Consider the following 20,674-nt stretch of genomic DNA (forward strand, 5'->3'; position numbering starts at 1 on the left):
GACCCAGCTTGGTCCGTTTGATACATGTTACTCTTCCATTTAGTGATTCTTGTCTAATACACACGGTTGTTCATAGCATTTGTGTTCTCAATCAACCTATCATTCTACACACTTTCCACACCTGACTCATGTTTTCATAACCTTCACTCCCTAGAATTACTTCTTTTCAATAATGTTTTGGTTTAACACAATAAAAACCATTAAGAGATCATCTAAATTTACATTGTACTGATAAAGGAATTATAATGTTATTATAACGATGTTACAATGCTTTTAACTCAATGGGGTTTAACCCATTAAGAACCATTAAGAGATCTAAATGTGCATTGCACTGTTGTTATATAGTTGTTGTGATTCTATTAAAAGTTGCTTACAATGTTTTTGTTCTGGTGAATTTGCTGTCTCAGTCCTATCCAGTAATTGGCTGCTGGAAGGTCTTTCATTAGAGCGAGTACAGTATCCATTTCCTCTTGGGTCTCAGTAGTGGCCAGATCAGTGTAAATCCCTTTGCAGTAGCTCTGAGCATCAGTCCACGTCTTGTTTACTTCCACCACATGAAACTGGCGAGTCACACACATGACTAGAGCCCATAGTCCTGTTAGAATCAAAAACTCCCATGAGCAGGACACAACAGTTATGAAACATGAGAGTTTTGGAGATAAAACTGTCACTGACCTGAGAAAAGCAGGATGAAGTGCAATGATGAACCCATGACTGTGGAGCACAAGGTGTGGAAGATTCAGGTATTAAACAACAGTAATCAACTTTGATCCATCCTTCTTGTCAGCATCTTATTTCAGTGATGTCAAAGGAAAGGTCATTGACAGGAACAATTGACACTTAAAAACACTATCAGGAATGTTGGAATATTACAGAGACTTCCAGCAGGAAGTGTTTTAAAGCATTTAAAGTCTAAAGACATTTCTGTTCTAATATTCCCATAATTCTGATTGCATAAATCACAAGGAACCAGATTTGTAAGCTATTTAGTGTGACGTCTCAAGGTAAACGAGATGCGGGGAAGAGGCACGATTAAACACGTTTATTACACCTACGAACGACACATAAAACACAACATTCACGCTCTGTACACCTTAAACACCAACTACAACACAGGAGACATATATACACTCAAGACGATTACATATAATACAGAACAGGTGGACGACACAACAGGGCGTGGCAACACAGGCGAACACACACGAAGACTTTTGGGGAGGGGGAGGGGCCGTAACGTGACATTTAGTTTGATTACTTGCATTGTTTGTAAACAACTGATTAAAATGGAACAGAATCGTTTTGGAAAAGGGACACAAACAAAAACTGCATTACACATTCCTGTTTGTGGCTTTAAATATTACTTTATTGTGTTCTGCTTTAACTGTCTGATCAGTATAAAGATGCTGTTTCTTGTTTCTTAGTATTTGCTTTGAAATTGCTTTGCATAAGTGAGTGAATGCTTGGAATATAGAACCAGAACTTTTAGCAAATTTTCATATTTTTAGTAGGATTTTCCTGGTACCTTAATTAGTACCTTAATGATGCATAATTTAATTTATTGTTTTCTTTTTCTAGCCTGAAATTTAAGAAGAAATGGCCTATTTAAAGTTCTTTATAGAATTTCTAGAATCTCTTGAACTTTTTGATGCCAGCTTAATGTTCCAGAAATGCAGTACCTAATTAAATAAATGATAAACCCCTATGTTACTGAAAGCACAAAATTAGCGATTTCTGAAAAGTTATCCAGTTCACTAGTCTGAAATATTATTGTTCAAAACTGTATTAATAAAATATCCTGATCTTGATCATTTTCAGTAGCTTACATAGTTGTATCTACCTCAAAGATGGTCAGGGTTTTTACTAATCTCAATAGGAAGTTACTTCACCAGAAATACTGAAGACTTTCTGTCTTCTAACCTGTTAAGTGAGGAACAGCTACATTTTATTCCAACATTTTATTCCTGAAATTCTTCTTTTTCATTTTAAATGATTGTAGTGACTTTTTAACAGCACAGCAGCAGTTAGGAGTTTCTAAAACACTAAAGGACTGAAGTGGGAACATGTTGTTACTTTACTAAAATTCACATTCAGTATTCAATGTATAGAACAGCCATAAATCTGATGTCAGTATTGCTCCTTTGGCCAACTTTCAGTATGTTGAAATACAGGTACTACTTTTTTCCTTTCTGGAATGTTAAAAACAGGTGGGTTTTTTTCAACGACTACCGCCCTGTTGCCCTCACATCGGTCGTGATGAAGTGCTTTGAAAAGCTAGTCAGAGATTTCATCACATCTTCACTGCCAGCCTCCATGGACCCACTGCAGTTTGCATACCGCCACAACTGCTCCACTGATGATGCAATTGCACATCTGGTCCACACCACACTGACCCACCTGGACAAAGGGAGGGATAATTATGTTAAAATGCTGTTTGTGGACTACAGTTCAGCATTTAACACTATCATCTCCTCCCTACTCACTGCTAAGTTGGAGGATCTAGGACTGCATACATCCCTGTGCGACTGGATCTCCAACTTCCTAACAGACAGACCACAATCAGTACGGGTGGGCGACTGTGCCTCATCCACCCTCACCCTTAGCACTGGAGCTCCTCAGGGTTGTGTCCTAAGCGCCCTGCTCTACTCACTGTACACCTACGACTGCACAGCCACTTCCAGCTCCGCCATCATTGTCAAGTTTGCTGACGACATCGTTGTCATGGGCCTGATCTCAGACAACGATGAGAGGGCCTACCTGGATCAGATTAAACACCTGGAAAACTGGTGCCAGGAAAATAATCTCCTCCTAAACGTCAGTAGAACAACGGAGCTGATCGTGGATTGCAGCAAGAAGCAGGAGCGGCACTACCAACCTGTGAGGATCAGTGGAACCACGGTGGAGAGAGTAGATAGTTTCAGGTACCTTGGTGTTCACATCTTGCAGGACCTGTCCTGGTCCCGCCATACCAACTCCCTGGCAAAGAAGGCTCGTCAGCGTCTTTACCACCTCAGACGCCTAAGAGACTTCAGACTGCTCTCCAAGGTACTGTGGAACTTCTACACCTGCACTATCAAGAGCATCCTCACGGGGAACATCACAGTCTGGTTTGGAAACAGCACCAAGCAGGACAGACAAGCACTCCAAAGGGTAATGCGTTCAGCAGAGCGCATCACTCATACGGAACTTCCTGACCTGCAGACCATCTACTACAAGCTGTGCCAGACCAAAGCCAGGAGGATTGTGAAGGACCCCACCAATCCCAACAATAGGCTTTTCTCTCTGTTGAGGTCAGGGAAGCGCTTTCGCTCCCTGAAGACCAAGACAGAGAGCCTGAAGAGGAGCTTCTTCCCACAGGCCATTCAGGCCCTGAATCAGGGAAACTGACAAACTGTGGGGACCACCACCACCATGTAACATAACTGTAAATATGTTCAATTACCACCATGCAACATATAACTGTAAATATGTCAAGTTAGAAGATGGAACTGTCCATTCTGTACATTGTGTACATACATATACACATATCCATATATACATTGTACATTGTTTATATAAACATAATATACATATATTGTACATACATTGTTAATATATTTTTGTATATATATAGAATATATATTTCTCTATGCACCCCTGTTTTTCATTTTCCTCAGTTTGGACAGAGCACTCTCAACCATTTCACTGCGAGTTATACTGTGTATGACTATGTATGTGACAAATAAACCAAACTTGAACTTGAACTTGAATTTTTTTTTTTTTATTAAATAATTTAGAAGCTATATGAGCTTAGTATTAGTATGTCTGGAGTTGTTACCGCTTACTGATTGTGAAGTTTCCCAGTTACTCCAACACACATATGTAGACTCACTGGAGACACAAACAAATGCAGATTATTTACTAAAGAGTTTGGTTCCCACCCACTCAGTTTGTCTGAAATATATGTGACAAATTATGTTTTATGATTAAATATATTTCAGTAAATGTACCCTGATATAAGAGGATCTTTCATAAAACAGAACATTAATTAACTCCTTAAAATTACAAAAAAGTAAAAATATCATATTTATATATCACACCTGTGACTTCATATTTTAGAATCACTACTTTATGACTCATGACTATGACCTCATATCTTGCCCTGTGTGTATCTCTATAGTCACTGTTTCTTACAATTTGTATTTTCAGTGTCAGTAATGTCTGTATGTAATTTTGAATCAAATTTAAGAATCATATGGAAAAGTTTTAGGCCTGTGCACATGCATCATATTGCCTGCAACTTGTTGTCCAAACACTTTTGTCACACTAAACCCTAAAAATTAACATAAATAAACTGAACCTTTTTCCATTTATTTTACATATTACAATCCTCCACATTAAAGTGAAAATAAAAAGTTCTGTGCTCAGGAGGATATTGATCCGGAAGATGAAATTGACACTGACATAAGAATGAAATAGTGAAGAACCCAAGAGTGTGGAGTTAAAAACATAAAGGATGTAGAAATTAAACATGCACTCATTAACAAGCAAGATACAATTTATATCTTCATAATGAGAATATAGTGATGCTATTTAAAGACAATCGCATTACATGAAAATATGCATCACTTAAAAACCCACAGTCACCACTTCAATCCAAAGGATTCTGTTAGCCTTGATATGTCTCCTGCAGTTCTTTGTTTAGTGTAATTAAAGATAATCTAAACTAATATCAGATTTGTTTGTCTGCTGCTTGACAACATAAAAGTTTATTATTGTTCATTGCATAATGGGTAATAGTTGAGTCAGTATACAGGGGCCAGAGAGAATAGAAAAGATTCTTGTTCTCATCACATAAAGAGAGCTAGCATGGATGAGACTGGTGTTACCTGACTGTTGTGTTTAATCAATAAAAAAGTTTTAAAAGCCGCTTGAACCTTTTGTTGTCACCTGTTTATACAAGCCCCACTGAGAGACACTGTATAAGTCCACTTTACAGAAGAGGTTTCCCCTCTTACACTAATATAAGTCCACTGTACAGAAGAAGTTTCCCCTCTTACACTAATATAAGACCACTGAACAGAAGAGGTTTCCCCTCTTACATTAATATAAGACCACTGAACAGAAGAGGTTTCCCCTCTTACATTAATGTAAGACCACTGAACAGAAGAGGTTTTCCCTCTTACATTAATGTAAGTCCAGTACAACTGTTTCATTCTTTTTACTTCTCCAGCCTTTTTACATCCTGATTTACATAAAGAAATGCAAATGAGTATTGATGCACCACTGTAGAATTTTCCATGCGTATAGACCAACCACATACCATTTCTGAAAGGTTATCCAATCCAGTAGTTTGAATAATGTCTAATGTTTGAAAAAAATTCAGTCAGTCAGAGTCCTTCTTGGACACCCAGACTGAACATCAACTGTTCATCCTCTCACAGTGTCAAATGTATAAAACCCCTGTTCTAATCTGTTCGGTGTTCTGACCCCCACAAAACTGCATTTCATAAACACTGAATCAATTTAAGAAAGTTTATTTAAAAATGTTTAGTACATGTTTTTACTTGATTGCGTCAACAACCGTTTTTTTCATTGCCGTAAATTAGTGCTCAAGTTTTCCAAAGTATTTAAAAAAATGGAATGGGCCAAGTTACTGTACTAAACGTCATTGATCTAGTAATGAATAACACAGATAGCATACATTTAACATCAATTAAAAAACTAAAAAAACAAAAACAAAAGTCAGCAAAAAATAAATAAATAACATCAACTAAAATGTACATATATGTGTGGGTGTATACATGCAGGATGAATAAATAAAATGAATTAATAGTGTAGATCTAGAATGATGTCTGTTTATATATATATATATATATATATATATATATATATATATATATATATATATATATAAATATATATGTATATACATATATGTGTGTGTGTATAAACCTTTTAAAAAGTATTTTCTTACCAATAACTGATTGTGCAGCTCCTCTGTTAGTCTGTGCTTGGGTCTGCTATGTTTAGCCTTTGCTCTCTGTTCTTACAACTAAGCTCCCTACAACTATATCTTTGTATTAATTTTTGATGCCTATTTACACAAATTTGCATTTACCAAAATGCAAATTAAGATACATCAAATACAACAGTCTCTGGCTATTACCAGAGCAGGGAGGAAGCCCCACCCCCAGACAGTCAACAGTAGGGCTCTTAGGAACAGCACATTACTGACAGATGAGGGCAAATTACAGAGACCATTACAAAGACCATCCTGAGACCATTATAGAGACCACCCTTCGACCATTACAGAGACCATCACCCTGAGACCATTACAGAGACCAGACTGAGACCATTAGAGAGACCATCATCTTGAGACCATTACAGAGACCACACTGAGACCAGACACTGTGCAGGAGAGGATGGAAGAAGCCAATGAAAGGAAGTGAAGCCAAATACTCAGACCTAGTGGATCTGTGCCACAGAAAGGGCTGGAGAATGTGATGTGTGTGTGTGTGTGTGTGTGTGTGTGTGTGTGTGTGTGTGTGTGTGTGTGTGTGTGTGTGTGTGTGTGTGTGTGTGTGTGTGTGTGTGTGTGTGTGTGAGCCCATAGAAGTGGTCTGAAGGGGATTTGTAGCTCAGTCATTGTGAAAGGTCTATAGTCATGGTGTAAAGCCTACAGACTCTTGCCTGGGAGACCTGTATGATGTTTGAAAGATCTGAAACACCCAGTGACCCCAGGTAACATCACTGATGTGTCCAACTGCATCACTAGATGTATATTTCAAACTATATGTATGCTAATATAAGACACAAGGGAGAACACAGGAAACAGGGCCATGACTCACTCACTCAAAGGACCACAGGACCGCACTCCACTCTGGAAAATTAAAATAATAATTCTGAAAGAACATCTTAGCAAACAAAACGTTGTAGTCAATGCATACAAATGTGATCAAGTTGTATGCACTAACAGTACATGTTCATAAAATTACAACCTAGTAATCTGTAGCATGTAGTAGGTTTATGTAGTATGCAGAATGGATTTGGACACAGCCTAGGTTACCTTAAAAGCCATCATCAGTAGAGTACTGATAACTGCATTCACAATGGATGACAATGACATAAAATGCAGGTTCTTTCTTAATTCATGCCACTGGAACTTCTAATATTGAATCCCACATATACAGACACGGTTTTCCTGTATGCAGTAGTGCTTGAAGTTGGACAATCTGCTTTGTGTGTCATGATAATGGCACTGCAAAGTTGATCTTCAGTGGGCCAGCAACAGGATTCATAGTTAAGCATACAGGAATAATTCCATTTATAAATCCATTTTAGTAGTTATTTTTACTTTATAACACAAAAGGCACCCATTTATTGTAATTGGTTTCACAGACTCAGGCTTAAGTCTTATCTCCTCATGTCCTGCAAATAATTACACTTTATGGATGGTACTGAAGGGGGCTCAGATGTTACTGTTATTTCAGAATCCATCATGATAAGGTCAATATATGTTGCCATGAGCTAAAACCAATAGGAATTTGTTGTACTGCAGCTCATAGGAACACTGACATTACATAAGCCCACAACATAAAATCACATCATGAGAATATATAAAACACATACAAATAAAATACACAATAAACATAATACAAAATTCAGAAGTTCAAAAGTGCCCAATGTCCAGAGTCTCAATCAGTTTAAAAATATCAGTAAAATAAGCTGTGTGTTGATACTTAGTGCAAGAACCTGGTTGTAAAATGTGTAAAATCCAAAAGTAAAGGGATTACTCAGTGCCAACACCTCCATCATACAGTACTGAAGGCAGGATTGTAATCTAAAGCTAATGCATGGACCTACGTTCATGGGGCCTCAAGATGCTGCAAGACTGTGAGCAGGCAGAGTGAAACAGCATCTTCTATAGTTCTACTGCCACATTGATTTCAATGTAAAATAATATTAGTTAGAGAATTGCTGTAAAAGATGTTGATATTTCTTGTGTTAGTGGTCTATAAACACTGAGAATCTGAGAGGCACATAAAATAATGACAAATCTAAAACCAAAAAGTAAAAATCTATACAAAACATAAGTAGACCTAAGCAATATGACTGAATATTGAGAATCATCACTGAGTGAGATGGACATAGAACAAGTACTACATCAGTGTACAAAAGGAGGATCTTTATTTGTTTTTTGTTTTTTATTTGTTTGTTCTGCTCAGTCCAAATTCTATATTTCGGTTTACTCACACTGAAATAGTGTGTGTTGGAGCTACAGGAGTCACTTGGTACGGGCCGTTGTCTACGGTTGTCTAATTTGTAACCACACCCCCTGGAATAGCACACACCTGCACGGAATTTAGTGTTAAGTGTTTTGTCTGTGTTTAAACCCCTGTCAGTGTGTGCCCCCTTGTTGGTCATTGTTTATGTCAATTTTGTGGTAATGTTCGTTTGTGTAGTTAAAATCAATGTTTGTATAATCTTTGTTAGTGTTAAGTGTGTATTCATGTTCCTCTTGCTGTTATGTGTGAGAGCCACTGTTGCCATCTACGTCTTAACGTAATAAACGTATGTCACAGTCGAGGGAGTCTGTGCGTCCTGCACCGCACCCCACGATACTCGAGGCCTTTTCACTTGGTACTATCCAATAATTGACTCCTGGCTGACCCTTCATTAGAGCTGTTATAGTTTTCATCTCCTCTTGGTTCTCAATGGTGGCCAGATCAGTGTAAATCCCTCTGCAGTACTTCTCAGCATCAGTCCACTTTATTTTTACCTCCACCACATGAAACTGGCGAGTCACACACGTGTGAAGTGAGAGGCAAGTCCAAGCTGAAGTGTTCTTTATTGTCCATTCTAATAATAACCAACGAAAATCCACATGCATCAAAAGACACTTGTAGCAGTGAGATATGCAGCTAGTCTCACAGCAGTAGTCCGTAAATGTACAGGCTTCCTCTCTCGGGGCCTGCAAGATTAAATAATGGAGTCAATTAGGAAAGCAGGTGTATTGCATTAATATGTTGGTGATTGGGAGTGTGGCCCATTCTCAGGAATGGGCATGTCCCTCCTGGCTGATGACCAGCCAACCTATGACAGTTAATCAGTGTCTGTAACCTGCAGTGTTTTGCCTTTTCTCTGTTGGCTTACTGTACTTTTCTTTTTTGACACTAATTTGCATGGTGTTATAGAGAGCAAAATACAAATGAACATACATATGTGAACTTACTGGAAATACAAGCAATATACACAATGCACATTATTTGCTGAAGAGTTTTGTTCCAGCCCATGCAATTTATCTGAAATATATGTGACAAATTAAGTTTTATGGTTAAATACATTTCTTCCATTCTGGATGTAGAGGGGAACACCCCCAGGACTTTCTTGTGGCTACCGAGCGAGGACTGAAGAGAGTCGAAGAGCTGCCCGAGGACCGCAGTGAAGATGGTTCGGTGCAGCCGGCTGGGTCTCTGGCTAGCGAAGGCAAAGCCCAAGTTCCTCCCCTTCTGTGGACTCGCCAGCGAGACTGCCCAAAGCCTCGGAGGCAGACTGTCTCTGAGGCACTTCTAGAGTGGCTGGAGAAAGGAGGACCGTTAGGGGAGGCTGCACGTCTGGAACCGGGCAGATGTGCACCCCCGCGTGTCCACTGAGGCCGAGGACACATCTACAGCGCCTGCAGGATTAGCAGGCACTGCAGCACAGCATCTTATGTGTGTGTTTTTAGGCGCATCAAGTTGCAGGGAGTGTACCGGAGGGACCCGAGAGAGGCAGGCACTCTGCCTTTCTCCCTCGTGCGACGAAGTCTCCCTAGTAGGCAGTTCCTAGTCCGCCTTGTGTTTGGTGAGCACTGGGCATTGCCATGTGATATATATGTGTGTGCACGGCGGCCTGGGGTTCGCTGTCCCAGAATGGGAGGCGTCGGGAGCCGCGCCCCTTGGGAGGGGGTTCTGTCATGGAACGCTGCCCCCCACGTGTCATGTGGTCCGGCCTGCCACGTGCAGGGGTGCTCACAATTGTTTGTAGCCACACCTTCCTTGAGGGCACATATCTGCACAGGGTTTTTGATGTTACGTGTTTGTCTATTTAAACCCCTGTCAGTGTGCACCTTATCATTGCTCATTGCTATTGTCACCATTGGTGATCGTGTAGACTGTCAGTATATCGTTAGTGCTAGGGTTATTGTGTGTATGGTCTCTGTTAAATGTTCTAGTCATCGTCGTTAGTGTTAAGTGTATTCACGTTCAATGTTGTGTGAGTGCCACCAATGTCCTCTGTGTTTTATGTCATTAAAGTCGGTGTGTCCTGTTCCATGCCCTTCATTACTCAGGCCAACATTACAACTAATAACATTGTTAAAAGTTACAATAGCAACAGTTGTCCATTTATTAATTTCTAACATCATTACTAATAAAACATTTAATTAATTGTTTCAAAGTTGGAAATGCATTGATTAAGATGTTGGCTTATTAAGAACTTCAATGTAACTCATTAAGACATTCACATCATGCAGTATATTTAGGTTTGAAACCTCAAGAAGAAGCAGTGCTCCAGAGTATAATATGACATTCATAAAAAGGCTCTCTGTGTCTTTATCACTGTTCTGTTGATGAAGGTCCCTGCTGCAGCTTCTAAGAGATGAGAGAGAAAAGTGAAAAAAAACCAAAAACACTTCCTCACTCAGTGAGTGTCATTTACCGTGGTGTGATATCTCTTAATCTAAAAGTATTTGAAGTAGAGGATGAACAAGCATAAATAAATGTCAGCAACATGCGTGCAATCTGTTGTGAAGCAAATGTATACTGCAATACTTTTATAGGTGGTGTCTCGAGGTGTGTGCACCTCATTTTCATTAACAGATTTTACGCAGCACACTGGATTTAATTTAGACAAATATCTTAGGAGAATATGTTTGCTTTCTTTACAGCTTTTCTGGTGCATTACATGTTATTTTATTGAGTTTTACAATGCAGACTGCAGATGATTGACCTGACCTGCTGTGAAAGATAAGGAGACCCTTTATACATTGTTATACTTCTGTGTAAAAATGCATTTCTGCTGTTCCAGTTTGGATGATTTGACCTTTTTGTTCAAGTTCAAGTTCGGTTTATTCGTCACATACATAGTCATACACAGTATAACTCGCAGTGAAATGGTGGAGAGTGCTCTGTCCAAACTGAGGAAAGGAAACAGGGGTGCATAGAGAAAAATGTATATATGCAAGATAAATATATATACTCTATGTATGTACAAAATATATTAACAATGTATGTACAATATATGTATATTATGATTATATACACAATGTACAATGTATATGGTTGGGTATATATGTACACAATCTACAGAATGTACAGTGCAGGTGTAATATGGTTAGGTATATATGTACACAATCTATGTACAGATCCATTTTGTATAATAACATATCTACAGTTGTTGTGTAACAAGGTAATTGAGTATAAATCTATATATACAGATGTACAGATATACAGTTATGTTACATGGTGGTGGTGGTCCCCACAGTTTCCCTGATTCAGGGCCAGAATGGCCTGTGGGAAGAAACTCCTCTTCAGCCTCTCTGTCTTGGTCTTCAGGGAGCGGAAGCGCCTCCCCGACCTCAACAGAGAGAAGAGTCTATTGTTGGGATGGGTGGGGTCCTTCACAATTTTCCTGGCCTTGGTCTGGCACCGCTTGTAGTAGATGGTCTGCAGGTCAGGAAGTTCCGTGTGAGTGATGCGCTCTGCTGAACGCACTACCCTTTGGAGTGCTTGTCTGTCCTGCTTGGTGCTATTCCCAAACCAGACTGTGATGTTCCCCGTGAGGATGCTCTCGATAGTGCAGGTGTAGAAGTTCTGCAGTACTTTGGAGGGCAGTCTGAAGTCTCTTAGGCGTCTGAGGTGGTAAAGACGCTGACGAGCCTTCTTTGCCAGGGAGTTGGTATGGCGGGACCAGGACAGGTCCTGCGAGATGTGAACTCCAAGGTACCTGAAACTATCTACTCTCTCCACCGTGGTTCCACTGATCCTCACAGGTTGGTAGTGCTGCTCCTGCTTCTTGCTGCAATCCACGATCAGCTCCTTTGTCTTACTGACATTTAGGAGGAGATTATTTTCCTGGCACCAGTTTTCCAGGTGTTTAATCTCCTCCAGGTAGGCCCTCTCATCGTTGTTCGAGATCAGACCCATGACAATGGTGTCGTCATGGGTCTTTGAACATTTGTTCATGCATGTTCAAAGGCCAGAAGTGGTAAGAGCTGCAGAAAAGGAAGTGGTTCATCGATGTGGCTCTCCAAACTGCAATGTGGCAGGCTGACCCTCTACATGCTGATGTCTTTGTTTCCTCTAATGCTACTGCAGGGATGATCAACCATTCAGACTGATCTGAGGGCTCTTTGTACACACTGAGCAATACACAGTGCACTAGTCAACCACAAAGCTTTACACAAGCTCACAGTGTGTCACTGTGGAAGTCATATATACAAAGGTCCCACCCTCTTAGATGATATATAACCTGTAACTACTCTGGCCTTTTAATGATGTGTTTTTCAACCACTGCTTTAAAGGATCAAAACATTTTTATATCTCTTTATTAAATTGAGTTCTTATGTATTTACATAATAGCCATTACATAACCATGATGACTACTTTATAACAATTATATTGCATAGGAACTCTTAAACCAGGGGTGTCCAGTATTGGTCCAGTGCAATGTTATAACCACCTTAAATAGTTTCAGCGCACCACTGTCTGGCTGAATTTGGGAATTCATTTTCTTAAACATAGTAGCATGCAGTGATGCAGTCAAGAAGAGTCTCTGCATTTCCACTGAAGAAGATTATTATTTCTGTTTTGTGTTTTGTTAAGTGCATCCATCGTTGAAAGCCTGATGGAGAATAAATAGCACTTTTCGCAACCCCACCTCTCGCTTCCTCTGAGCCGCCAACGTCACAGACGTTACAATTATCTTCTTCACTTTATCAAAAATAGCAATGCTGTCTGCGCACTGCTGAGTTAGTTTGTGTGTATGACCACATGCTAAGTATGAGCTATGGTAGGCCTAATTATTTTCTGCTTTTAATGTACAGGGTTGGAGAGCTCTTACTAAGGTACTATTGGTTTTAATATACCAGGAATGCTTCATTTCTATTAATTCTGTTTCTCTGTTCTAGATATTTTGCTTGTAGTTCACTAGCTAGCATTAATAATGTACAGAGAGAAAAAGAGGCTTCTCTTGAGATGCTGCAGTTTTATCAGTTCAAGACAATTTTCTATATTATGAACTGATATGATCACATTATCACAGCAGTGCTAGATTACTGCTCTTTCTTTTATATATCTGGCAATTAACTGATTAAAGCACTGCTTGTTTTAAACATCCCTGTGTGCATGTCATTATTGAGGAAGCAGTCCTCAAGAAAAAAGGAGTAACATTACAGGTCTGGAAAATGTCTCCCTTTGCTGGCGAGAGACACAAGTGCAGCCAAACTCTACAGTATTTCTATGTTCTCAGTTAAAGTATAAGCATATAGCTTCAATAACCATAAATTAAGCTGAATTCTATGTTTCAAACGTAAAGACATACAGAATATAAGGGTGGCAATGTACTGTATGGTGATTATTGAAATATGATTTATTTATATTTTTTTAACATCATCCAGCCTACTTCAAGATAAAATAGGTCATGAAAAATCATGATTATTTTTTTAAAAATGTTATAGAATCAAAAAAGTTAATTAAAAGATTTTGACACAGACAGGTGATGCAGTGTTGCAGTGGATATGGTTGTATGGCTTTTGCAAGTGACATTAACCTGCACGGCTTAGTGAGTTTCCAAATATGTATGGGTCCATTCATTCTAGAATTTATGCTTCATACAGAAACGTGTTAGAGAAACCAAACCGGTTTGTCTTACTCTGGACTGCTGAGGGTATAAGGCCCTCCCAAATGAGCTCAGAATAAAACACATTAAAAACATTACCCCATATGTATCACGGTACGGCCCATCCCCCCGAATGTCTCCTCGTATGTGAGTGTGTGTGTGTGTGTGTGTGTGTGTGTGTGTGTGTGTGTGTGTGTGTGTGTGTGTGTGTGTGTGTGTGTGTGTTCGTCAATTTGGCACACCCTCCCTGTGTCTCACACCTGCTCCTCATTGTCATTAGTTTACGTGTCTCTTTTGTCGGTGTTTGACCTCATTAGCCTGCGTGCTACGTCGTGTATGTTATATGTGAAAATAAAATGTGTGTTTCTGTTTATGCGACTCGTCACACCACGGAACTTGTGCGCCCGTCCCGAAGCCTCGTAGAGGCAGGAAGGAGGCAGCACCAGTGCCCACCCCAGAGACAGGAAAGGTGGCTGGAGCGCCTCCTGAGGCAGGACAGCAAAGGTGGCCGGCCCCCAAATCGACGAGGGGCGAGTTCCCACAGGCGGGTTGGACTGCAGGCCAGCCAACAACTGGGGCCCAGAGCTCTCGCCGGCGTACCTGCACGCGTTAATTTGTTAAATAATGTTGTACCCGTCCCAGTCACTGTGTCTATCCCTGTCACGTTGTTTGTACCAGTCATTTTGTCCCCTTTGGTGTCTGTGCCTGTGCCAGTTAGTGTGTCCGTCAATCTTCTTATTCTAGACATATTCTAAATTCTATACAGTACATAGATACTGATAAAAGCTGAATTGAAACCTACTGATATGGCCAGTATACTGGATGCTATCATTTGAACTAAAAACTTAGAATCTTTGTTAAGTATCTTCAATTTATGTATCATTTTGTAGAAATTAGTACAAGAACATTTTTTCTGAAGTTTTCAAAGACTTTGTACAAAGCCTTGTCCTTTCAGAAAGTCATTATGTGCCTTAGCTGATGTACAGCATACATAAAGTCACATGCCCTGAAGCAGTGTACCAGACTAAGAAGCACCATGAAGGGCTCTCATTGCAGATGACCATTTTCTCATGCTTCAGCTTAGGTAAAAAAAAACCTAATTTGCTCACTCACCGTGGATCTGCTGTGTAATAATACATACTTGTTTCCTGTAGGTATTTGAAAAGGCACAAATAGCAGCACTATAAAAACCCATACTGTCTAAACCCCCGCAATCTATGATTTAAGGAGAATTAATACATTTTGTCCTAATTTGTTCTAATATTTTATTCACAATTCTGAAATAAATATTTCATGCATTTTTCATTTTTATCTATCTATACAACAAACGTTTTCTTATTAACATGTTCATTAAGAGGCTAAACATTTTTAAATAAGTATGAATAGTTATAGGAAAATGTCTTTTTTGCCGTATCGTCTTTTTCATTGGGATGAGTTGAAAATCACAACCACATTAATAATTATTACATTTTGAAAAATGTTATTATTGTTTTATTTAGAGCGATCAATTCCTTTTATAGAGAACATCAATCTCTGTAGCATGTGAGCTCCAGAATGAAGGACACTAACAGATATGAAGAGGCTGAGGAGGCTGAGAGGTGAGAACATCTGTACGACAGCCCTCACAACACAACCCCATGCAAATGCAACAACTTCTCACAGGTGTATCAGTATCACAATGTCTCAAAATGAGCTAAAACCAAATGAGTGAAACAATCAAAAGCAGAGAATAAAGAGAATATTACAGCACATAGTATTGTTGGACCCAAGGATCTTGAAAATTCAATTGTTTGTTACCAGTATCTATTTAATCTTCCTTTAAACTGGCTTTTCAAATTTCATGAAGATAAAAGTTCTGGTCAAAATTTTGAATAGAGTATTACTTCTTCTGTAAAGAATTTCATATTCCTTCATTCTCTGAAACTTTAATACCAATGTTTGCTTAAAGACCAAGGAACCCTCAATCTCTTATCTTCTGCTAATTAAATTAATTTTACACTTCCATGTATGCAATATGAATACCATTCCAAAGTCCAATAAATGACAAATTTTGTTCCAGCAAAATTTCATACCTTTCCTTGTAAAATGGGTGGCCCTTTTGTAAAGATTATATAAGCTTTACTCTCAACAGCCAGAAAGTTGCTGCCCCTCTCATATTCTCTACCTTCCTGCTTTCAAACCCTCTTTGAGTCTGAGCAACCTATACAGCTATCTATCTAGTAAAAGCCAAAGCTATCTAGCTATCAAGTAAAAGATGGAATGGTTATTCTAAGGACACACACATAGCTGTCCTGTTACACTTAAATGTTAATTTTAATGTTTGTACATGTGGATCAATATACCGTATTGATTATCTTGGGATAACAGACCTAAGTTTGATTTTATAGATTTTATAGATCAGATGATCCTTCACACGTTAGAGCATCATAGTGACACCACATCTGCATCTTGTAGAATAACAAGTTAATTCTAAATGTATCAAAGCAAGCTTCACTGACCTTTCAAAGATACTAAATACCCATATGTTTATTTGACACAAATGACCATATTTTTCATAAATAAAAACTGTGGCATCCTAAACCAAATTCCTCATTTTTTCTTGATGGAAATTGTATGAGGAGACTGTTTCAGTTATATTGCACAACTCACATATACTAATAGAACATAATTAAAACATAAATAACAGGAGTATATTATTGTGATATAATTTATGCAAGTGCCACTATGTCACTATGTACATTTAAGTACTGTAAGAATATAGGTAGGAAACCTGAAGAAGAAGAGACAGACCTCCACAGATGAATTTCCTGAAAGTGACTCACTTGCCCTTTATCACTGTTTTTCTTCAACAGGACTTCTGCTTGTATGGGACAAAGTGACAAACACTTTCCACATTCACTGTGTGTCTTATATGTTCTGATCTGTAATTATTTGCTGTTGGTGGATGAAAGATAAATATCAGCAACATAAATGAGAATGTTTATCAAGCACATGTATGCAACAAATATTTTTGCATGCATTGCCTAAATATGTGTGTAGTTTCACTGACTTGTACCGATTCACCATGGAGAGAATCCTGTACAGCTGCATCGCTTCCTGGTACAGTGGTCTCAACCACATGATCTCAACCACAGGAACTTACAAAGAGTGGTGAGGTCACGTGACCTCTTCACAGGCAAATGTAGTGGTTGGTGACATATTGCTCAAAAAGGACTGAGAGAAAACAATAAGCATATGCAAAATTTATTAAATACACATCACAATGCAATAAGGCCACTTGACTGAGAATTCATAGGACACCAGCTACTCAACTAGTACAAACTTCCAGGGACTGATAATAGGACCAAAGCAAAATACACATGTGAATTATTCCAAAGCCTCAAAACACTCCATGCTACCAAAGGGAAAGATGCCCTAATAGTGCTCAGCCATCATGTTCAGCATACACGAGGCCCCCACGACCCCCTCGTAGCACCATATCCACACGGCATCTACTGCTAGCACGCACTTAAACGTGAACCCCCACTTGTAGGACCCTGCCTGCCGTTCAACACAGATACAGCAAGACAGGACCCTATCTGACACTTTACCTGCCAAACCTTGTAAAGCCTAATGAGTGTGTGCACATGACACGGATTACCCATCTATGCATGAAACCTCACACTTACGCATGTGGAAGAGATGTGTATTTTTCATTTTAATTTAACATCACCATTGATGAAAAATTGCATTCATACATGTAGTGTTAGTCTTATGTAAGCATATCGTCAAGTTTGCCTTTATTGTTGACTAAGTTATTAGCAGTATACCATAGCTGAAATATCATTCCTCCGGGACTCATTGTTCAACATGCAACATAAAGTTCAGAGATAAAACAATAAACACAGTTACAAAGGCACCTTGCAGTGCAGGATACAGGACAGTGCAAAAACACAGTACTGACTACATAATTACTGTAAACATCATTGGCAGTAACATGGCACACAGTGTGGTATACTGGTTTAAAGAAAATATTCTATTATTAAGAGTCTGTGCAGTGTGGCTTGATTTGCTGAATGCAGTGTACAGTAGCAGCAGAATGTTACTGAATAATAGTCCAATGGGTGTCAGAGATAGCTCGGATACTCTGGTACCTTCTACCAGATGATAGGGTGAATAGTCCATGGGAGGGGTGGGAGGGGTCCTCTACAATGCTGGTGGCTCTGCAGTGTTTAATGTATACTGACTGAGGACAAAAACATGCTGATGATACTCTTTGCTGTCTTCACTGACCACTGTAGGGTCTTGTGTCCTTGATGGTGTAGCTACCACATAGTGCTGCACCTACACAGCATGCTCTTATATGTTAGGAAAATGAAGTTTGGATCCAACGCATTTGGCTCTACTAATGAGATAATCAGATAATACTAAAAGGCATGATTAGCACAATCATATGTGCTGGAACTAAACTCTGCAAGGCAGCAGATCTCCTGGACTGGAGTCATTTTTTCTAACTCTATAATGTTTCACACTGAAGGCCCTCTACAAAGGATTTGTTAAGTTTATTACACCATCCTGTAGTTAAAATGAGGATTTTCATAAGAATCATTTAAATATATATGACTTTTCAATACTGGCTTTTGAAATTCCCTGAATGCAGTTTCTAAGTGCTGATCGTGACCTTTCACACATACCCAGACCCATGTGCTCTCTGTCTGGCACTGCTGAAGACACGGAAGTGCTATTTCTTAACAAAGTGCAGCGTTTGATTAGATACTGAGCTAGTGTGGAATATGAATAAAGCGAAGAGCTGCTAAGCCAATGAGAATATTTTCACCATTCATGAGTGAATATCAGAAGAAGAACAGAACATTAATAATTTTGTGTTTGGGAAAATATATGTTTTTGCATTAATCCTCAAGCATTACATTTTTACTTTGCACTGCTTAAGTAAATTTGTTACAAGTTAAAAATCAAATAAAAAAAATAGGATATATATATATATATATATATATATATATATATATATATATAGGTAATACACACACACACTAATGTAGTTAATGCAGATTAAATTGCAATTTTAAGTGAATTAGAAAATATAAAACTAAAGCTTGAACAAATATTTTACTAAACCATGAAAACTATAAATTTGCTATCATAAGAGAAATTCATAATTACATTTTTGTAAGATTTTATTATATTTATTTATTTATTTGCTCTTTTGAACATACCAGCTGTATGTTGGGGGCGCACATAATGAGTGGACCAATAGACCTGTCATACAAACTCATGCATATACAGTACATGTTAAGAAATGTTTTGTCCTATAAAGGTTTATTTTTGGAACGATAATGAGTTTTTAATAGCAATAGTTTTTTTTTTATGATAGCAAAGAAACATTTATGAAAGAAAGACATAAGTAAACAAATAGGCTACAATAATAAGTTATAATGATATATAAGAATATTGAATTACAATTTTACATCAAAATGTATAGCGTACGAACAATGTGCAGTATGTGAGCCATCACTTAAATGTTTCACACTTGGCTAGGCATATGGGTAAAAATCAAGCCAAAAAGACTATAAAACATTAGGATGTTCATGGTGAGAGAAAATTAGAATAACAGAAAAATCTATTTATAAAAATGAAATTTAAATGTAAAAAATCCATAAAAAATACCAAATGAGCATGCACCTTGTACTGTTATCACCCTTTTAAAAAAGATTATTCTTTTAATTGTACTATTTTGATTGTGGCTATTCAAAAATATTCAGCAGCATCAAGTGATCTTTACTAGATGATGTAAACTGGATACATCATTGGCAAAGTTACGGAGTATAAGCCTAAATATCTCTTTAGTTCAGATCCTGGTCCCTCCTGTCCGCTAAAGCCACAAGCTAGACTTCAGAAAACCTTGAGTACAGCAACAAAACAAGGAACGGAACAACATTTCCTGTAAAAACTACATTTATCATAGTTCTCTGTGAGGCAGCTTTGACACTACTCGAGTCACTGATTGAAGATTTAAGTTTCACAATGTTGCACTTTCTTCAGACACCTAAAAGAGAAAAATGCTTTATAAGGTCTCTTCACACATAAATTAGAAAAACATACATTTTTATTCAGGTTTGCATGAATGGCTTAACCTTAGTGTTTAAGCTATTGAGAAAAATGTTCATTTGAAATGTTTATTTGATATGTCCTATAAGGCACATCTTTAAGAATACCCTATAGTTTCATCTAGGAAATGTTAAGGAATTGCTAGTGAACTGTCTTATCAACATGTCTGTAATGAATCACTCTTACCTGCTATTCTTTTTGCTGTGCCTTTTGCTAACCTGAGCATATGCTGAATCGGTGGGTTTAGTGGAATCACCTGGAAAAGAGGTAGAATGCAAAGACTTTTACACTGACTCAATGTCTAAAAACACTGCAGAATACCCCCTAGTGAGCAAAACATTGTTGAAATGGGATATACGACTCTGAAATTTGTTCATATTCCACATAATACAATCCTGGTAACAATTTGTGTTTTATTAATTTAATGCACATGTCAGTTCTATTGTTAAAACCTCCTACTTTCATCTTTGTAACATAGCCAATATTGTAATAAAATTTCAATCCTGTCTCTCTAACCCTGCTGCTGTGTCTCTTGTGCATGACTTTGTTTTTAGTCACTTGGAGTATTGTATTTCTCTTCTTGTAGGTATCAGTCCAAATGATCCAGAATGTTGTTGCACCTTCTAACTCACACTCACTGTCACAACCATATGACACCTGTTCTCTAAGATCTTCACTGGCTTCTTGTAAAATACTGCATCTAATTCAAAAT

At 38.3% G+C, this 20,674-nt stretch overlaps 1 protein-coding gene across 1 annotated transcript in view; it reads right to left on the minus strand.

Moving 5' to 3' along the window:
* Positions 1-19,068: 19,068 nt before the first annotated feature.
* The window catches only part of LOC118240137 (Fc receptor-like protein 5), a 29,268-nt gene continuing 27,662 nt past the window's right edge, over positions 19,069-20,674 (minus strand). The window contains exons 17-18 of the mRNA XM_035520009.1: positions 20,149-20,218; positions 19,069-19,900 (exon numbers count right to left, since the gene is read on the minus strand). Of these exons, the coding sequence (XP_035375902.1) occupies positions 19,867-19,900; positions 20,149-20,218 (104 nt within the window). The 3' untranslated portion in view covers positions 19,069-19,866. The remainder of the gene's footprint in view (positions 19,901-20,148; positions 20,219-20,674) is intronic.

This window comes from Electrophorus electricus, chromosome 19, assembly GCF_013358815.1.
Source record: "Electrophorus electricus isolate fEleEle1 chromosome 19, fEleEle1.pri, whole genome shotgun sequence".
Classification (NCBI taxonomy): Eukaryota; Metazoa; Chordata; class Actinopteri; order Gymnotiformes; family Gymnotidae; genus Electrophorus; species Electrophorus electricus.